Source organism: Humulus lupulus, chromosome 8 (genome assembly GCF_963169125.1).
Source record: "Humulus lupulus chromosome 8, drHumLupu1.1, whole genome shotgun sequence".
In the NCBI taxonomy this organism is placed as follows: Eukaryota; Viridiplantae; Streptophyta; class Magnoliopsida; order Rosales; family Cannabaceae; genus Humulus; species Humulus lupulus.
Window position 1 is genome coordinate 25,260,716 of NC_084800.1, and position 13,925 is coordinate 25,274,640.

The 13,925-nt window shown below is 32.7% G+C and overlaps 3 protein-coding genes across 3 annotated transcripts; 1 reads left to right on the forward strand and 2 right to left on the reverse strand.

Moving 5' to 3' along the window:
• The first annotated feature begins 4,099 nt into the window (after window positions 1–4,099).
• LOC133796443 (uncharacterized) lies at window positions 4,100–5,086 on the forward strand. The gene has a single exon (XM_062233952.1). The coding sequence runs from the start codon at window positions 4,217–4,219 to the stop codon at window positions 4,802–4,804; it is 588 nt and encodes a 195-aa protein (XP_062089936.1). The 5' UTR covers window positions 4,100–4,216; the 3' UTR covers window positions 4,805–5,086.
• Window positions 5,087–5,757: 671 nt separating this feature from the next.
• Window positions 5,758–9,342, reverse strand: LOC133796442 (protein NUCLEAR FUSION DEFECTIVE 4). The gene is made up of 3 exons (XM_062233951.1): window positions 8,865–9,342; window positions 6,574–7,445; window positions 5,758–6,458 (listed from the first exon to the last, which is right to left on the reverse strand). Exons 1-3 carry the CDS (start codon window positions 9,192–9,194, stop codon window positions 5,990–5,992), a joined length of 1,671 nt encoding a protein of 556 aa, XP_062089935.1. The 5' UTR covers window positions 9,195–9,342; the 3' UTR covers window positions 5,758–5,989.
• A 2,601-nt stretch (window positions 9,343–11,943) lies between these two features.
• Window positions 11,944–12,844, reverse strand: LOC133796444 (uncharacterized). Its single transcript, XM_062233953.1, has one exon. It carries the CDS (start codon window positions 12,751–12,753, stop codon window positions 12,193–12,195), a length of 561 nt encoding a protein of 186 aa, XP_062089937.1. The 5' UTR covers window positions 12,754–12,844; the 3' UTR covers window positions 11,944–12,192.
• Window positions 12,845–13,925: the final 1,081 nt, after the last annotated feature.

The window sequence follows — 13,925 nt, forward strand, 5'->3', positions numbered from 1 at the left end:
TTAAAAGTCCATATAAAATGTAATTTCCTCTTAAAAATATTATCATGACTAAACAAAAACACGTAATTTTATAAATTTTTAAAGTAGGTATTTGGTATTTATATTTTGCATGCGCGTGCAAATAAGTTATGTGTGGCATGTAATCATTGAAGGGCTAATTAACAATAAATAATTTCTATTTGTTAATTTTCTGTTAAACAAAAGTAAACGCTTAATCATACATTTCTATATAACACACTATATAATTATTATAGCTAACAAACATATGTCAGCATCAGCAATTGATTATGTCGTTTTGCCTAAGCTATAAGAAAAGTTTTCTCCTCTTTTTACTCAATTAACTTCCCCTTGTTAACTTAAACATTATAATCAGGTAATTTTTAATCCAAAGTTTCAAAAGTACAATAATTAATTAGCTGCCTTAGTATATAATGCACGCATTTTTAATTATTATCATAAACTAAACATAGGATCTTGGACTATAGCTGACCAGTTATGCCATGCATGCACTGATGTACTGTCGAGTCAATAAATAGGATGTGGGAAGGGGGCAAACATAAATGATTTTATTAGTACTTATCTGGTCCATTCTTTTTCCTGCATTTATGTCTGTAATCTTAAAAAACATATATATTATTCATTATACTTCATTTGAAAAAAAAGTTTCATATTATTAATTTTTGCAGGGTGAAATTTGCTCAGTCTTGTTTACCCTTTACCAAGCACATCTTTATTATCCTTTTTTTTTTTCTCTCTTTTATTTACTCACAAATGCACATTGAATAATGATTATCATATTACCATTAGTATTTAACTGTTGTAGGTTATTATAAACTAATAGATAGATCCATAGCCAAGTGGGTGTGGTGATAGATGAGTCTTTTCAATAAATGATGATGGAATCAATCTTCTTTTTTTTTTTTTGTATAAAAATTAGACATATATATTTGGAAGAAAAATATAAAAATTAATTTATAAAAGTTGAGGGACTTGAACCCCTCATTATTTTAACAAGATCTGTATATGTTTTGAATGATTCGAAAGTCTGTAATGGCACTTGAGTATCCGCTCCACTATTTCATTGTGATTTTTAAAATTTCAATGTATTTTTGATATATAATATATATATTTAATTTTTACCTAACTCCCATTTCTTCTAGAAAAAAACTATATATGCTCAGGCTAGAATATATTGATTACACGTGTAGTCTGACACTCTTTCTCTCATCCATGTACTGTATAATAATATTTATGGGTTATATATAAAGGTCATTATGTTCACGAGTATGATCATAGTGTTGGTTGAATGGATATATGGTATTGGGTGACAAGTCTTTTCTAGCTAGGAACGTGGGCTGTCGAGTCATTAAAATTTTTACTTATGTTTATATATGTATGTATATATATATATTATTGGAACTAATTAACTTATTGTTTCCATTTAGTCACGAATATTAAGATATATTTATTTACATAGTATATTTCATCATATTTGTTTGTTTCAAAGGCTCCAATTTAGCAAATGATGTATATAGTACTCAATCATTCTTATACCAGAAATATTTAATTTAAAGGAGAATATTTGGATTCACATGGAAATAGTACCCAAATTAAAAAAGAAAAAAAGACCCGTGAACCGTTTATTTAGTCCACAGTATAATCCATATAAGGGTTTGTGAAAATGCATGCGCAAGATTACTTTGTATCTAACTTTTTTAAGATAATGATAATATATATAATATAGTTTCTTTGGCATTTTATGACAAATTTTCATGATAAGATTTGGATAAAAGTGAGTGCTTTAATCCAAAATTTTGGAGCCACAACAAGGTTGATCTATTTATTATACTTTTTTCTTTTAATATCTTTTGTGTCTTGAGCAGTGCCGCACTTATTATTAGCTACTCACTGTGGAAATTAATGCTTATTAAAATTATAAATAAAATAATAATAAAAATTCATGTGAAGGCAGCCGACCAAAGCCACACCACAATCGGTGAGCAATGTGTGATACGATAATCTCTATATTTGTCTAAAGTTAATTTCTTGGTTTTCGGTTAAAGAAGTCAATGGATTCATATAAAGGAAAGGACTTAATAAAAACTTGCATGAACGCGACCCTTTATAAAAAGTTATAAATACATATATATTAATAATTTAAAATAATATATAAAGAAAAATAAAGTACTGTGTACTATATTAGCCACCAGCTTTAATAATTTTATTTGTTTCCTTTATAAAAATGGAAGCATTAAATATCACAATCCATATCTTTATTATTTGTGACTTACTTTTGGTGTAATAAATATATACCTAAATGCTTGGATTACACATATATGATATTATTTAGAATAATGATCACTTGTTAACTAAAGTACGTATAGCCATATATATAATGTTGACAGAAGATGATGATCATGATGATCTTATATATGTATGAAAGTGCTCAAATGTAATACTTAAGCTGTGATAATCTTATATGTATGTTTTATATATACAAACTAGGTTATTATTAGTTGCTGGTAATGATGACGAACCAAACCTAATACACAATAGAAACTCACTAACTGCCACATTTAAGGTCACTATTCACAATTCGTTTTTATATATACTTAACTTTCCTCTTTGACTTGGGACCAAACAATTAATATGAAGTCTCAAAAAATAAATATATAATAGAACTCCTTCGACTATTCAATAACAAAGAGTCAATTTTGCTCTCCAAGGAGCTGACTTCTTGGGATCATCTTTTACATATCGGTTGAAATTTAGTGATATGTAGTAAAGGCTTCCAATTGCGGTAGTTGAGTAAGGTATTTGGTTTTTTCACACACACATATACAAGATTATAAATATATGTATATGTATGACTATCATGAGATGGGAAGATGGACCACAAAAAGGGAAAAGCATGAAATATCCTAAATATTGGTTGGTAATTCTGGCCACCAAGTGAACATATTATCAAATCAAATCATGTATGGATTCATATTAGTTGGTAGAAGTATCAGTTAAACCAAACCAATGAATTGGTCACCTCTCATAATCTGAATTTGAAAAATGATATATGGTGTGTGCATATATATGATCTGATCTAGCTACTTTCTCTTTTTCCACTTTCATATCCAATTGATTATGTATTCCATATATGTAATACTACACTGATCTACAAACAAAACACAGAAGGGCACACACTAATTAATAGGGTCTACCCCACATGCCATTCTTTCCCCAAATTGGCGTGATTGAAGGGCCACTTCACACATTGAATTTGAATCCTTCTGAGTCGCACTATCAAAAGAAAAGTCAGTCTCTATATGTACTCGATCTTCTAGCTAAATTTCTTAATTAAAGACCCGACTTATTATAAGCATAATAATTTTGACGTGTGGAAAATATTCCTGCCCCATCTCAATCCCCAATCCGTGTTACACAATCTATATAGGATAATTTACATAATTTGGTATAAAATAGAGTGATTACAAAAACTCTTAACCTGGTCGCAATAAAATTTATCACTAAATAAGAAATATATTATCATGTGTAGTCACTAAAAAATTTGCTATGACTAAAAATATCAATCACAAATATTATAGTTTACTATGGTTAAATGTATTTTTAGTTAGAACAAATTTTATTGCTAACGAACCATTTGTAACTAAATATTATTTTGTGCTAGTAGTTTTTATAAAAAAAATTAATATATTAATTTTTATGATATTTATTGATTTTTTTTATATAGCACATATCTTATTATTAATTGTTAAAATTAAAGTTATATTTTTACAATGGTTTTTTAAATTTGTAAAAAAGAATATAAAAATTAATTATTTTTTAAAAAGGTCAATGCTAATAGATCGATTAATTGAGATGTATGTACACGTTAAGAATTACTTTGTTCATAGAACATGTGCATGCATGCCCTACATCATTTCCTCTATTAAATATATTTTCCTTTAGTCACTCTCAAGTTTCAACTAACAACAAATTCACAAAAACACAAGTATTCTAGTCTCAACTAAGCTAAACTCAACACCCTCCATCTCTTTCTCTACAGTACTTTTTTTAAAAAAATTAGATTTTTTTTTTTACTATTTTATAAATATTCCAAGTTACACCCTTCTTCTCCCACTTTATATATATCTTTCTCTCTCTCAAATCATCACAAACCGTTCTCATTAATTACAGTTCTTATTCAAAGTTTGTAGCTTTAGCCATGGACTGGTTCTCATGGCTATCCAACACTGGCCTGGAGCCAACACTAGTTTACGAGTACGGACTAGCTTTTGCTCACAACGAGCTTGAAGAAGAAGACATAGTCTACTTCAATCACGAGTTTCTTCAAAGCATGGGGATCTCCATAGCCAAACACAGGCTAGAGATCTTAAAGCTCGCTAGGAAAGAGATGAAGTCCAGCAACGGACCACGCCCCATGATGAGGCTTCTGGTGGCGATCAAGAGAACCAAGAGGTGTTTGGCTAAGTATATAAGGATGTTGACGACTCATAAAGAGGAGTCAGCTCTTATGGTTGTCCCCAGGCCTACTTATGGAACCAGATTCAGAGGAGCTATGTTGAAGAGGAATAAGAAACTCATGGCTGCCAAACAAGGAAGATTGCTTCAGCTCACAAATGGTTCTCCCATGGTGGGGCCTGGGATGACCAGAGTTGAGAGCTTTTCGAGTCCAGTTGTGTATGATCTTCGGAAGGAGGAGAAAATGGAGGAAGATCAAGATGGTTATTGGTCTACTGGAGTTGAAGAGATCAGGTGGGATACTATGTTTCAGGACTTAAAACCTACATGAAAATTTTTTTGTCCTTAAAAAAATTTGAAAAATGACTTATTTTTCATTGTTTTGATTTGCTGATAAAGATAAAAACTTGTTCTGATGTTGATTAATTTAATGGTGAGAGATGGGTTTTTGTGTTCTTCCACCATAGATGTAGGTATATGGCTTTGTGTTTACAGTAAAACACTATGTTTTCTTTTTTTCTTCTTCACTAGTGGTGGGTCATGCAGATTGCAGACCTTTACTATATTTTTCTTTTTAATTTGTCTCTGTGAGTAATTTAATTTGATTTTTAAACATTTTCTTCTGGGCCTGTTCTCTTTTGTATGTCTCTGTTATTCATCTTTAAGTAAACTGAAATCACCAGAAATTGTGGAAGAAATGATTGTGTCGGTCCAAAAAACATAAAGGGAGAATTGTAGTGTAAGAAACAAGGGTATGAATTGCACTCCACTTGTATTTGAATTCAATGCTTTTGGCTTTATCTTCTTTCTTTCTTTTTTTTCGGTGGTGAATAAAAGATGATACTTACTTTACTTAACATGAGGTTTCTCTGTATTACCAGTAAAAAAATATATAAATAAATAAAAGAAGAAAAAGTTTAGTCCATGTCTCTGTCGATTTTCTTGACTTTGACAAATGCACAGCCTTTGAAGCTTGGACCTTTGATTTTGGGTAGGAAAGCTAGCAATAAACCACATATCATAATAGGAATATTTATGAATGTTCAAAACAATTGTATAAAAGTGTTCCTACAATTTTCTCAATTTGTATGTGCACCATGGTATAATATGCAGATAAAGAGTTTGATAAGGATATAACGAGTTATGTTTAACAATATTGTCAAAGTGTAAACTATAGATACCGAATGTGAAATATGTGTAGACCAAAGCTAGTAAAAGCAAGTCCCTAACCAAGCTTCTAATATTTAGAAAATAAGTGTGAAAAAGTTATGGTAAACAAGAGCATTATGGCAGATCAAAAGTGAATATATATTGCATATGATATTTTATTGTACCAACCCTGGTGGGTAAATTATACATTAATTTGAATAAGTACTTCTAAATCATACAACCCCTATAGGCCATAACAAGTACTCTAGAGGTCAGAAGTAGATACTCGTATGGAACTGTTTGATTAACTCTCCATGGTAGCAAATTGTCTTGAACTTCTAAGATTATGGTATTTCCATGCCAACCATCAGTGGCTAGAACTTTGAGGTAGGCGAAAAGAGCCCCCGGCGTAAAGCATTTGGTAAACTGGCCTTATTCGAATTGTTAGAATTATGCCCAAGATGGTACCCAATCCACAGACACCTGCAAGGATTTGGAATGTGAACCTGAAGCAACTTGGACCCATGCAAGTGGATCCTCCACCTTGCTTGGCAGCTTCAGCATCATATACATAACCAGCAAGCAAAGCTGAGAAAAGAACTGCACCAATGGGGTTGCCTAGCAACATGAAGCTGTAGATTACACCAAAATGCCTCAATCCAAAAAGCTCAGAAACTGTTGGGACCATCATAGAATAATGAATCCCATAGCAGATACCGAGAAGAGCAGTTGCAGCATACAGAGTACCACTGAGAGCTGATGCATACAAGAGGAACACCACAATCATAAGTACATGTGAAAATGCCATCCATACTGTACGAGGAATTGTTCTTGACCTGCATTTAACCAAGTCAAATATCAAATTAGTTTCATATTTGAAGCACATAAGGAAGCATTCAAACTATTTCAAACATGATTTACTGTATTCAGATACGGCATATGGGATCAAACCTGACAAAGTATTCAGAAACAGTACCAGAGCCAAGGCGCCCCACAAAATTGCAAAAGCTGAAAAGAGATAGCAGTATTGTTGTGTCATTATATCCTAATGCAACTCCAATTTGAGTCAAGTTATTGAGAACAGTTACTCCAGTACCAACCCCAAGAAAATATACAAGCCAAAGAAGCCAGAAGTCTGCTTTGATAACTGCTTCACGAAACTTGAAATCCTCTCCCCTTCTAGGTCTCCTCTTTTGCTTTATTGCCCCCTCTCCAATGGCAAGAAGTGTATCTATATCTGAAGCATAATCAGTCTCATGAAAACTCCCAAGGTTTGCAGCTGAAGATGATGGTGTTAACAAAGGATCATCAATTTGGGTTACATTGTCTTCTGGAGCAGGGTCCTTTGGTTTTGCAGGAAAAAATGTCATCTTGATAGGAATAGCAAGGGGAGACAAAAGAAGGAGAACCATTATGGCAACCAATACATAAGACACAGTATCACTTATAGATAGTGTGTCATATAAGATTGTGGTTGTGAGAAGATAAATTCCAACAAAGACACTAAAAGCTTGAGTGAAATTAAAATGGAGATTGATTGAAGAGTCTTCTTCAGAAGCTGGATTGCATGCCTGCACAAAATACATCATGGCCAAAGACAAAACAGGAATACCAAGAGCGAGAAATAGTAGTAGATTCAAAGAGGACTTTTTAAGAACCATACTGAATATAACCGTGTAAACTGCAGCACTAAGCCCAACATAACCTTTGAGAATTCCAGCAACAGTTCCCCTGTTTAGAGGGAAATTCCTCATGTTTGTCACAAGCACAGCTGTACCGAACCAAGCGTTGCTGTTTGTAGCGATGCAAAGAGTAACAAACAACTGCCACAGCAATGAAAACTAGAGGTGATAAGTCTGTGTGCTAACATAAATATATATATATATATATATTCATATTAGACCAAAACCAGACCTGAATATAAGAATGAGAAACACATTAATTAACCTTTATAAGAACTTAAAGATGAACACAAAATACTAACAACTGCTGCAATGCAGAACATAACAGAAAAAAGTGGCTGGTAATGCATTTGTAAGGAACCAGCATTGTTTTTCTTTCATGCTAGAGTTCTTGCATTGTTAGAAATAATGGTAGAATTGAATAAGTGAGCTGTTTTATGGCACTACAACTGAAGCAAAAAGCTGGTGGAAACCCATTTGGGCAGATTGAGTGGTGCTGCAGCTCTGGCCATGTGTCCAGTGTTTACATAGCATCCCGCTGCTCCAGTAAAACGGTGTCAGTGCCGATTTGCCAAGTTCAGTCACAAGTTGTAACATTTTCTAATGAAAATGTAACTTTTGTTGAAGAGAAGTCACCAAAGGTGCCAAATACGTTTTCAAGAGAATTTAGAATCTAAAATGAGTAACTACCACCATTATCTTCATCTCTAATTCTCTCTAGAAACATCCAAAAGCCTGAAATTACAAGTGTTCATATATCCTTATAACAACATTCACTTGTTGCGTGGTGCATGTTGTTCATAAGACTTGTTATATCTCGAAAGCTATTTCTATAGAAACACACAAACTACTGAGATGGTGAAAAAATCTCCTTTTGGAAAGCATTTCAAGCCCAATTGTGTTCTAAGTTTTGTTCTCCATTTCCTAATTTTTCCAACATGAATTTGATTCACCATTCCTCTCATCAACTCTGTTAAGTTATAACAAGAATCCTAAATTGTTTGCCACTATCCTAAGTTCAAGGCCTTGCATAGTTATTCAACAATAGACAAACGATTAACTGATTCACCAGCCTTGCTATGAACTGAAACATAATAGTTAATTTTCACTGTCAAGATTCAGCTTAAGAGCAGTGGAAGGAACAGAGTAACATTTTAGCCCCAACAGTTTCTTAAAATCATAGACTTTGAATTTGTTAAAAAAGCATCAAGAAAAGGGTTTTCTCCAATAGAATAAAAAAATTATTTGTGAACAGATTATGATCAATCGAATAATTAGCGTTCTATTCTGAATTGTTGTTTTGAAATAAAAATTGAATGAGACAATAATTAAAACCTATTTCCCCTGCTTCATAGCACCTAAAATCGACCAATCCATAAATAATATGATTACGATCATCATCATAATCATCATATGATACAGCTCAAATCAGTGTAACCCGTCAAGCAATACAACAAAAACAATCAAACTAAGCAAAATCTGCAACAACAGATGATAAATTTCAAATGGGTATCGCTTAAAAATTTGAATCAGTCAAAGAAAAAACAGTAGTTCACTCACCAACCAGTAAGGCAAGTTGGGAACAGTTTGACTAACAGCTAGCCAGATAACACCATAGCCCAAGAAACAACACACTGTACCAACCAAAAGGACAGCCCAAGGAGGGAATTTATTACAGGCAATACCAGGAAGCAACCCAACGTTCTCTCCTATATCATTGGCCACTCCAAGTATAGTTACCTGCTGCTGATTAAAACCCAGAACCGATTTCAGTGCAGAAGAATAGAGTGGAAAGTTATAAGCGTTTCCTGCAGCTATTTCCACCCAAACTGCTGCTGCCAAACCCACCCATGGTGGTCTACTTCCTGCTTTCAAAACTGGACCTGTCATCTGTAACACTACCACCACTGCCACTACTACAGCCTATAGAGATACAGTAGAAGCTGTGAGTCTTTTAAGAGAGAGAGAGAGAGAGAGAGAGAGAATGTGGGGGAATTGAGTTGATGATCCTTGGAAGATTGGCCGAGCAACTAGGAAACGGCATAGTCTGACGCAAACCTTTCCCATGTGGTCCCCCTACGTTAAATACGTTAAAATACATTTATAAAAGGTTGGATCTTTTGACTTATGAAATCAAATAAAATAACCACAATCATCAACCATGTGGTCTAAAAAAACAAAAAAGATCACAATCAATTTTATTTTATTTTTGAAGTTGTTCTTTCGAGTCTCTGTTGTGTTAGAGCAAGAATAGAATAAGAGTACAAAGCTGAATCTAGAGTCAGTACAATGAGAATAACTCAAACACTATGGACACACATGATGAGCAACCCCATTAAGAATTCTATTAGATCTTGGAAAGAATCAAATTAGATTAGTTAAAGTGCCTTCTTCAACAAATCCATAGTCACCCATTTGAAAAAGAGGCATCGACATTCATATTTAGATACCCTTTCATCAAGAGGATTATGTTTTGTCACCATATTAGATTTGCTTGTATTGAAAACTTTTTTTATTTGTTAGAATAAATTGGTTGAAGTGTTTTTTTTTTTTTTTTTTTTATGTTTAGAGGAGTTAACATCATATGAAATGGTGTCTCATAACATTATTGAATGTGTCACCCACCTAACCACAAAGTTCCCCTCCAGCCGTCGTCAAACTAGCTACTACGTGGGTCTAACAACCAGGAATATAATGACACGTACCATGATTAATAGAATCTAACAAAAAAATCGAACATTTGAGAATGTTAATGCAATGATAAGTATGTAACAATTTTCATTAAAGTTGATTGATTAATTTTTATTTATTTATTGAAAACACAATTACAATAAAATTTATTATGCATTTATTGAATTTTATAGACTTTTATAACTTTTAATTTTTAAGCTGGCACACAGTATTTGTACATTAATATGCATACTAAATATCTTGTCAGATGCATTAATTAGTTTTGTAAATTTTACATTAACATTGGCACCTATATTAGACATGATCAAATGCATAAAGTCAGGGGTGTTCATTGGATCACATTCAATAGATTTAAGTTCATCCGATCCAATCCAATTTATCATTGAATGTTAGATTTTTACAATTGATCTAATCCAATTGAATTGAGTTAACCGATCCAATCCAATAGATAATTGGATTTGATCGGTTCCATCTATTGGATGCGTCCTCTGATTATTTATTGGATCGGATCCATCCAATCATTTAGAGTCTTTTTAAATATAAATTTCATGTATATTTCAGTTATAAAACACACAAATTACCCATCCAAATAAAAATACTATTTAGTTCTAATAATTTAGAAATATACATGTAATTTGATGTACAATTTTTAACCATTGGATGTAATTGGATTTGATATATTCTGAACACCGTAGATAAAGTCATTTAAAATAGAGTAGTAATATAGAGTAGTTTCTTCGACCAAATATATATATATAAAAAAATCTGGATTTGAAAAAGAACATATCATTATTCTTTAAGATATATTTAAAAGATGAAATATTTATTGATTTGTTTTTAATAATTAGATATTTAATTTCCATTGATAATAATCCATAATCACACCTCCAATATGTAAAATTTATTTAATTTCACACTTTCTACCGCGCTTTTTAACCAATCTCCATGAAAATATATAAAACTCACTAGGGCTGGTCATTGTGCGAGTTGGTCGGATTACAAGACATTTTTACCCATTCAATGTAATTTTTTTTTATTTTAAATACTAGTACTAATAGTGTGAAGTTTATTTTTTTAAGCTTAAAATAATATTTTAAATTTATAGTAAAAAAATAAAACCAAAGTTAATTAATTTATATATTTATTTGAAAAAATTTCTTATATATTAATTGGCAATATATTAATAATTGCATCACATATATCATTAAAATGAAAAAGAAAATTAATATAGTCTAAAGTCCAATTACAAATATAAATTTAATTAAGTATATATATAAATTTAATATATTTATTTAAATGTATTAAAAATAATAAATTAATAATAAGTTCTTAATGAGTTGATAATTATTTTCAACCCGTCCAATGTAACAATTGGTTTGGATTGCGTAGTTGGTTTGGGTAGATTATTCAATTGGTTTGGATTGTGTAGTTGGTTTGGGTAGATTATTCGTATTGTGCGAGTTGTAAAAATTTCTAAATAGCCCTAAAATGCCTATTGCTATTTCACTATTTATTGGTCCACCGATGCAAATGCACACTATTCTATGTCGTATTGGTCAAAATCACTTCCTTCTATTGTAATTTGTAAGTTCGTAACTTATCGATGTGCTCACTCATATGACACAACCATATATGACTCCAGAGTTTTTGAGCCTCACAAATATTCTATATTGATAAAAGCATGGGATGACATATGTCACAAGCACAGGTGGCGATTTTAGTACTAAAATAATTCTGAATGCTAAAGTTTAAATATATTGTCACTGTCACCTCCTTCTGGAACATGCATCTAAAAGTTCAACTGACCATTATAATTCCAGCTCTTTTTTTCTGTCATTGTCTAACAAAAGATTTAAATTTTTAGTAATTTTTCCAAGTAAAAGATAAATTCAATTTTTAAAGTTATAGAAGTTTCTAGTCAAAGGAAAATTCAGTACAGTACACAGTATTGATTTTAATCGATCGAGAAACTCAATCTTCAATGAAAAAGTTAACGTAATTATATTTTTAATGAAATAAATAAATAAATTCACAGTTACGTACACAAAAAACAATTAAATAATTGTCAAACAATCTGTTATTTGTTTTCAAGAATTAAAAAATCATCAGAAAACAACCCTATCAATATTTCAACTAAAGAAATATTCTATACAACTACCAAAAAGAAAATGAACCATGACTGGAAGAATCAAGAATCTTAGGCTTTGGTCATGACAGAGAGTCGGCTAGGCCGCGGCTCGAAAGCGACGAGCCGCCGTTGATTGTGCGAAGACGGTCTTATCGGAGACGATAAAGATCTCCTCACCAAGTCCTCTCCTTCTACTCCACCGATCCTCACCAACGAGTTCAGCATCGCCGATCTTCTATAGCTCAATAGCCTACTCGTACTACACGACGCCGTTTGATCGTTAGCACTTCGCGCCACTTTCTTGTGGAGTGAGCACCGGAACGAGCCGGGGTGCGTCGTAGGGGAACACACGCACGTCCTCTTTCGGCTAGAGACTAACCTTCCGCCGTGGCTCTGCTTCTTCAGGGCAGAGATTGAAGGTCCTGGCGGAGTCGGCCGTTCGTACGGAGACCACAGGGAACGGGACGGCGGAGAGTGAGAGCGCCCGTAAATGGTCAAATGTGTGGGAGATGATGAGCGTGAGGCGAGCGTAGAAGAGTTCGAAGGAGACGATAAGGGTTTGTGATTCTTGAAAAGCGTTGCATTTTCCGATTTGGTTTGAGACGAGAGAACCGCCATAGTCGAAGTCATAGAGATGGATAGGTATGATGATTAAGAGGAATGAAGAATCTTCGAGGAAGAATTTGAATTTTTTTAAAGCAGAAGCGGCGTTTGGGTTTTCAGTTTGCCAAACCTAGAGTTCGTCAAGGATGCTCTATATATAATATAGAGGTGGAAGAAGGTGGGCAAATCGTAATTTGGTTAAGGGCTTAAATGGTAATTTGGTATGAAGTCGGTTAAAGGGGTCCCGTCGTTAGGGGGAGAAGCCCGCCGAATGCGCGATTGTGTTTCGCTTTCGGGCCCAAATCCTACGGGGTCTGGCGCAGTATTGTTATCTTCACGCGCAATCACGGTTCTATATTGAAGATTTTTATTTAATTAATTATTTTAAGAATTGTTTTAAAAATTGAAGTATACATATTAAAACTTTGGGTATTTTGACTGCAGGAGTTTCAAAAAGAGTTCTATTGGTGGGTTTTTTTTTTGTATATTTACATCCTATGAATAGTTTTCAGTGTAATTTTTTTTATTACGGTGTATGTTGTAGTTATTATTAGAGTATTCTGTAAATTTTTAGAAAATTTCAAATAATTTATAATACCGAAAAACTAAATTTAAATATATTATTTTACACGCACGTAAAAAAATTAGTCACGTACAACAACTTATTTTAAACATAATTTTCAGTATTGTAAATTATTCAAAATTTTCTAAAAATTTATAAGATACTCTAAATAATTATAATATAGACAGTCATAAAAATAACTCACACTGAGAATTGTTGAGAATTGTTCACGAATCCAAAATACACAAAAACTCCACTTGTATTAGGGTTGTACGCGGTGCGGGTGGTGCGGTTTTTGACTATTTTTTCAAACCAACCCGCGGATGCGGTTTTTCTAATTTTCCATACCGCACCCGCACCGCAAAACTAAAAAATCGCATAAACCGCACCGCAAAAAAATGGTGCGGTGTGGTGCGGTTTGGGTGGTTTGGACTACCGCCAAATAATTAAACTATCATAAATAATCATATTAATATTTCAGCAACACCTAAAGCTTGAAAATAAAAAATAAGAAAACTTTCAACAATACAATAATCTTAATAATGGCTCAACAAAATACTTAAGAAAATACAACAAACTTGAGACTAATAAAGTTACAACAACAACAACTATAAGTCAATAATCTTAATAAAGTTTC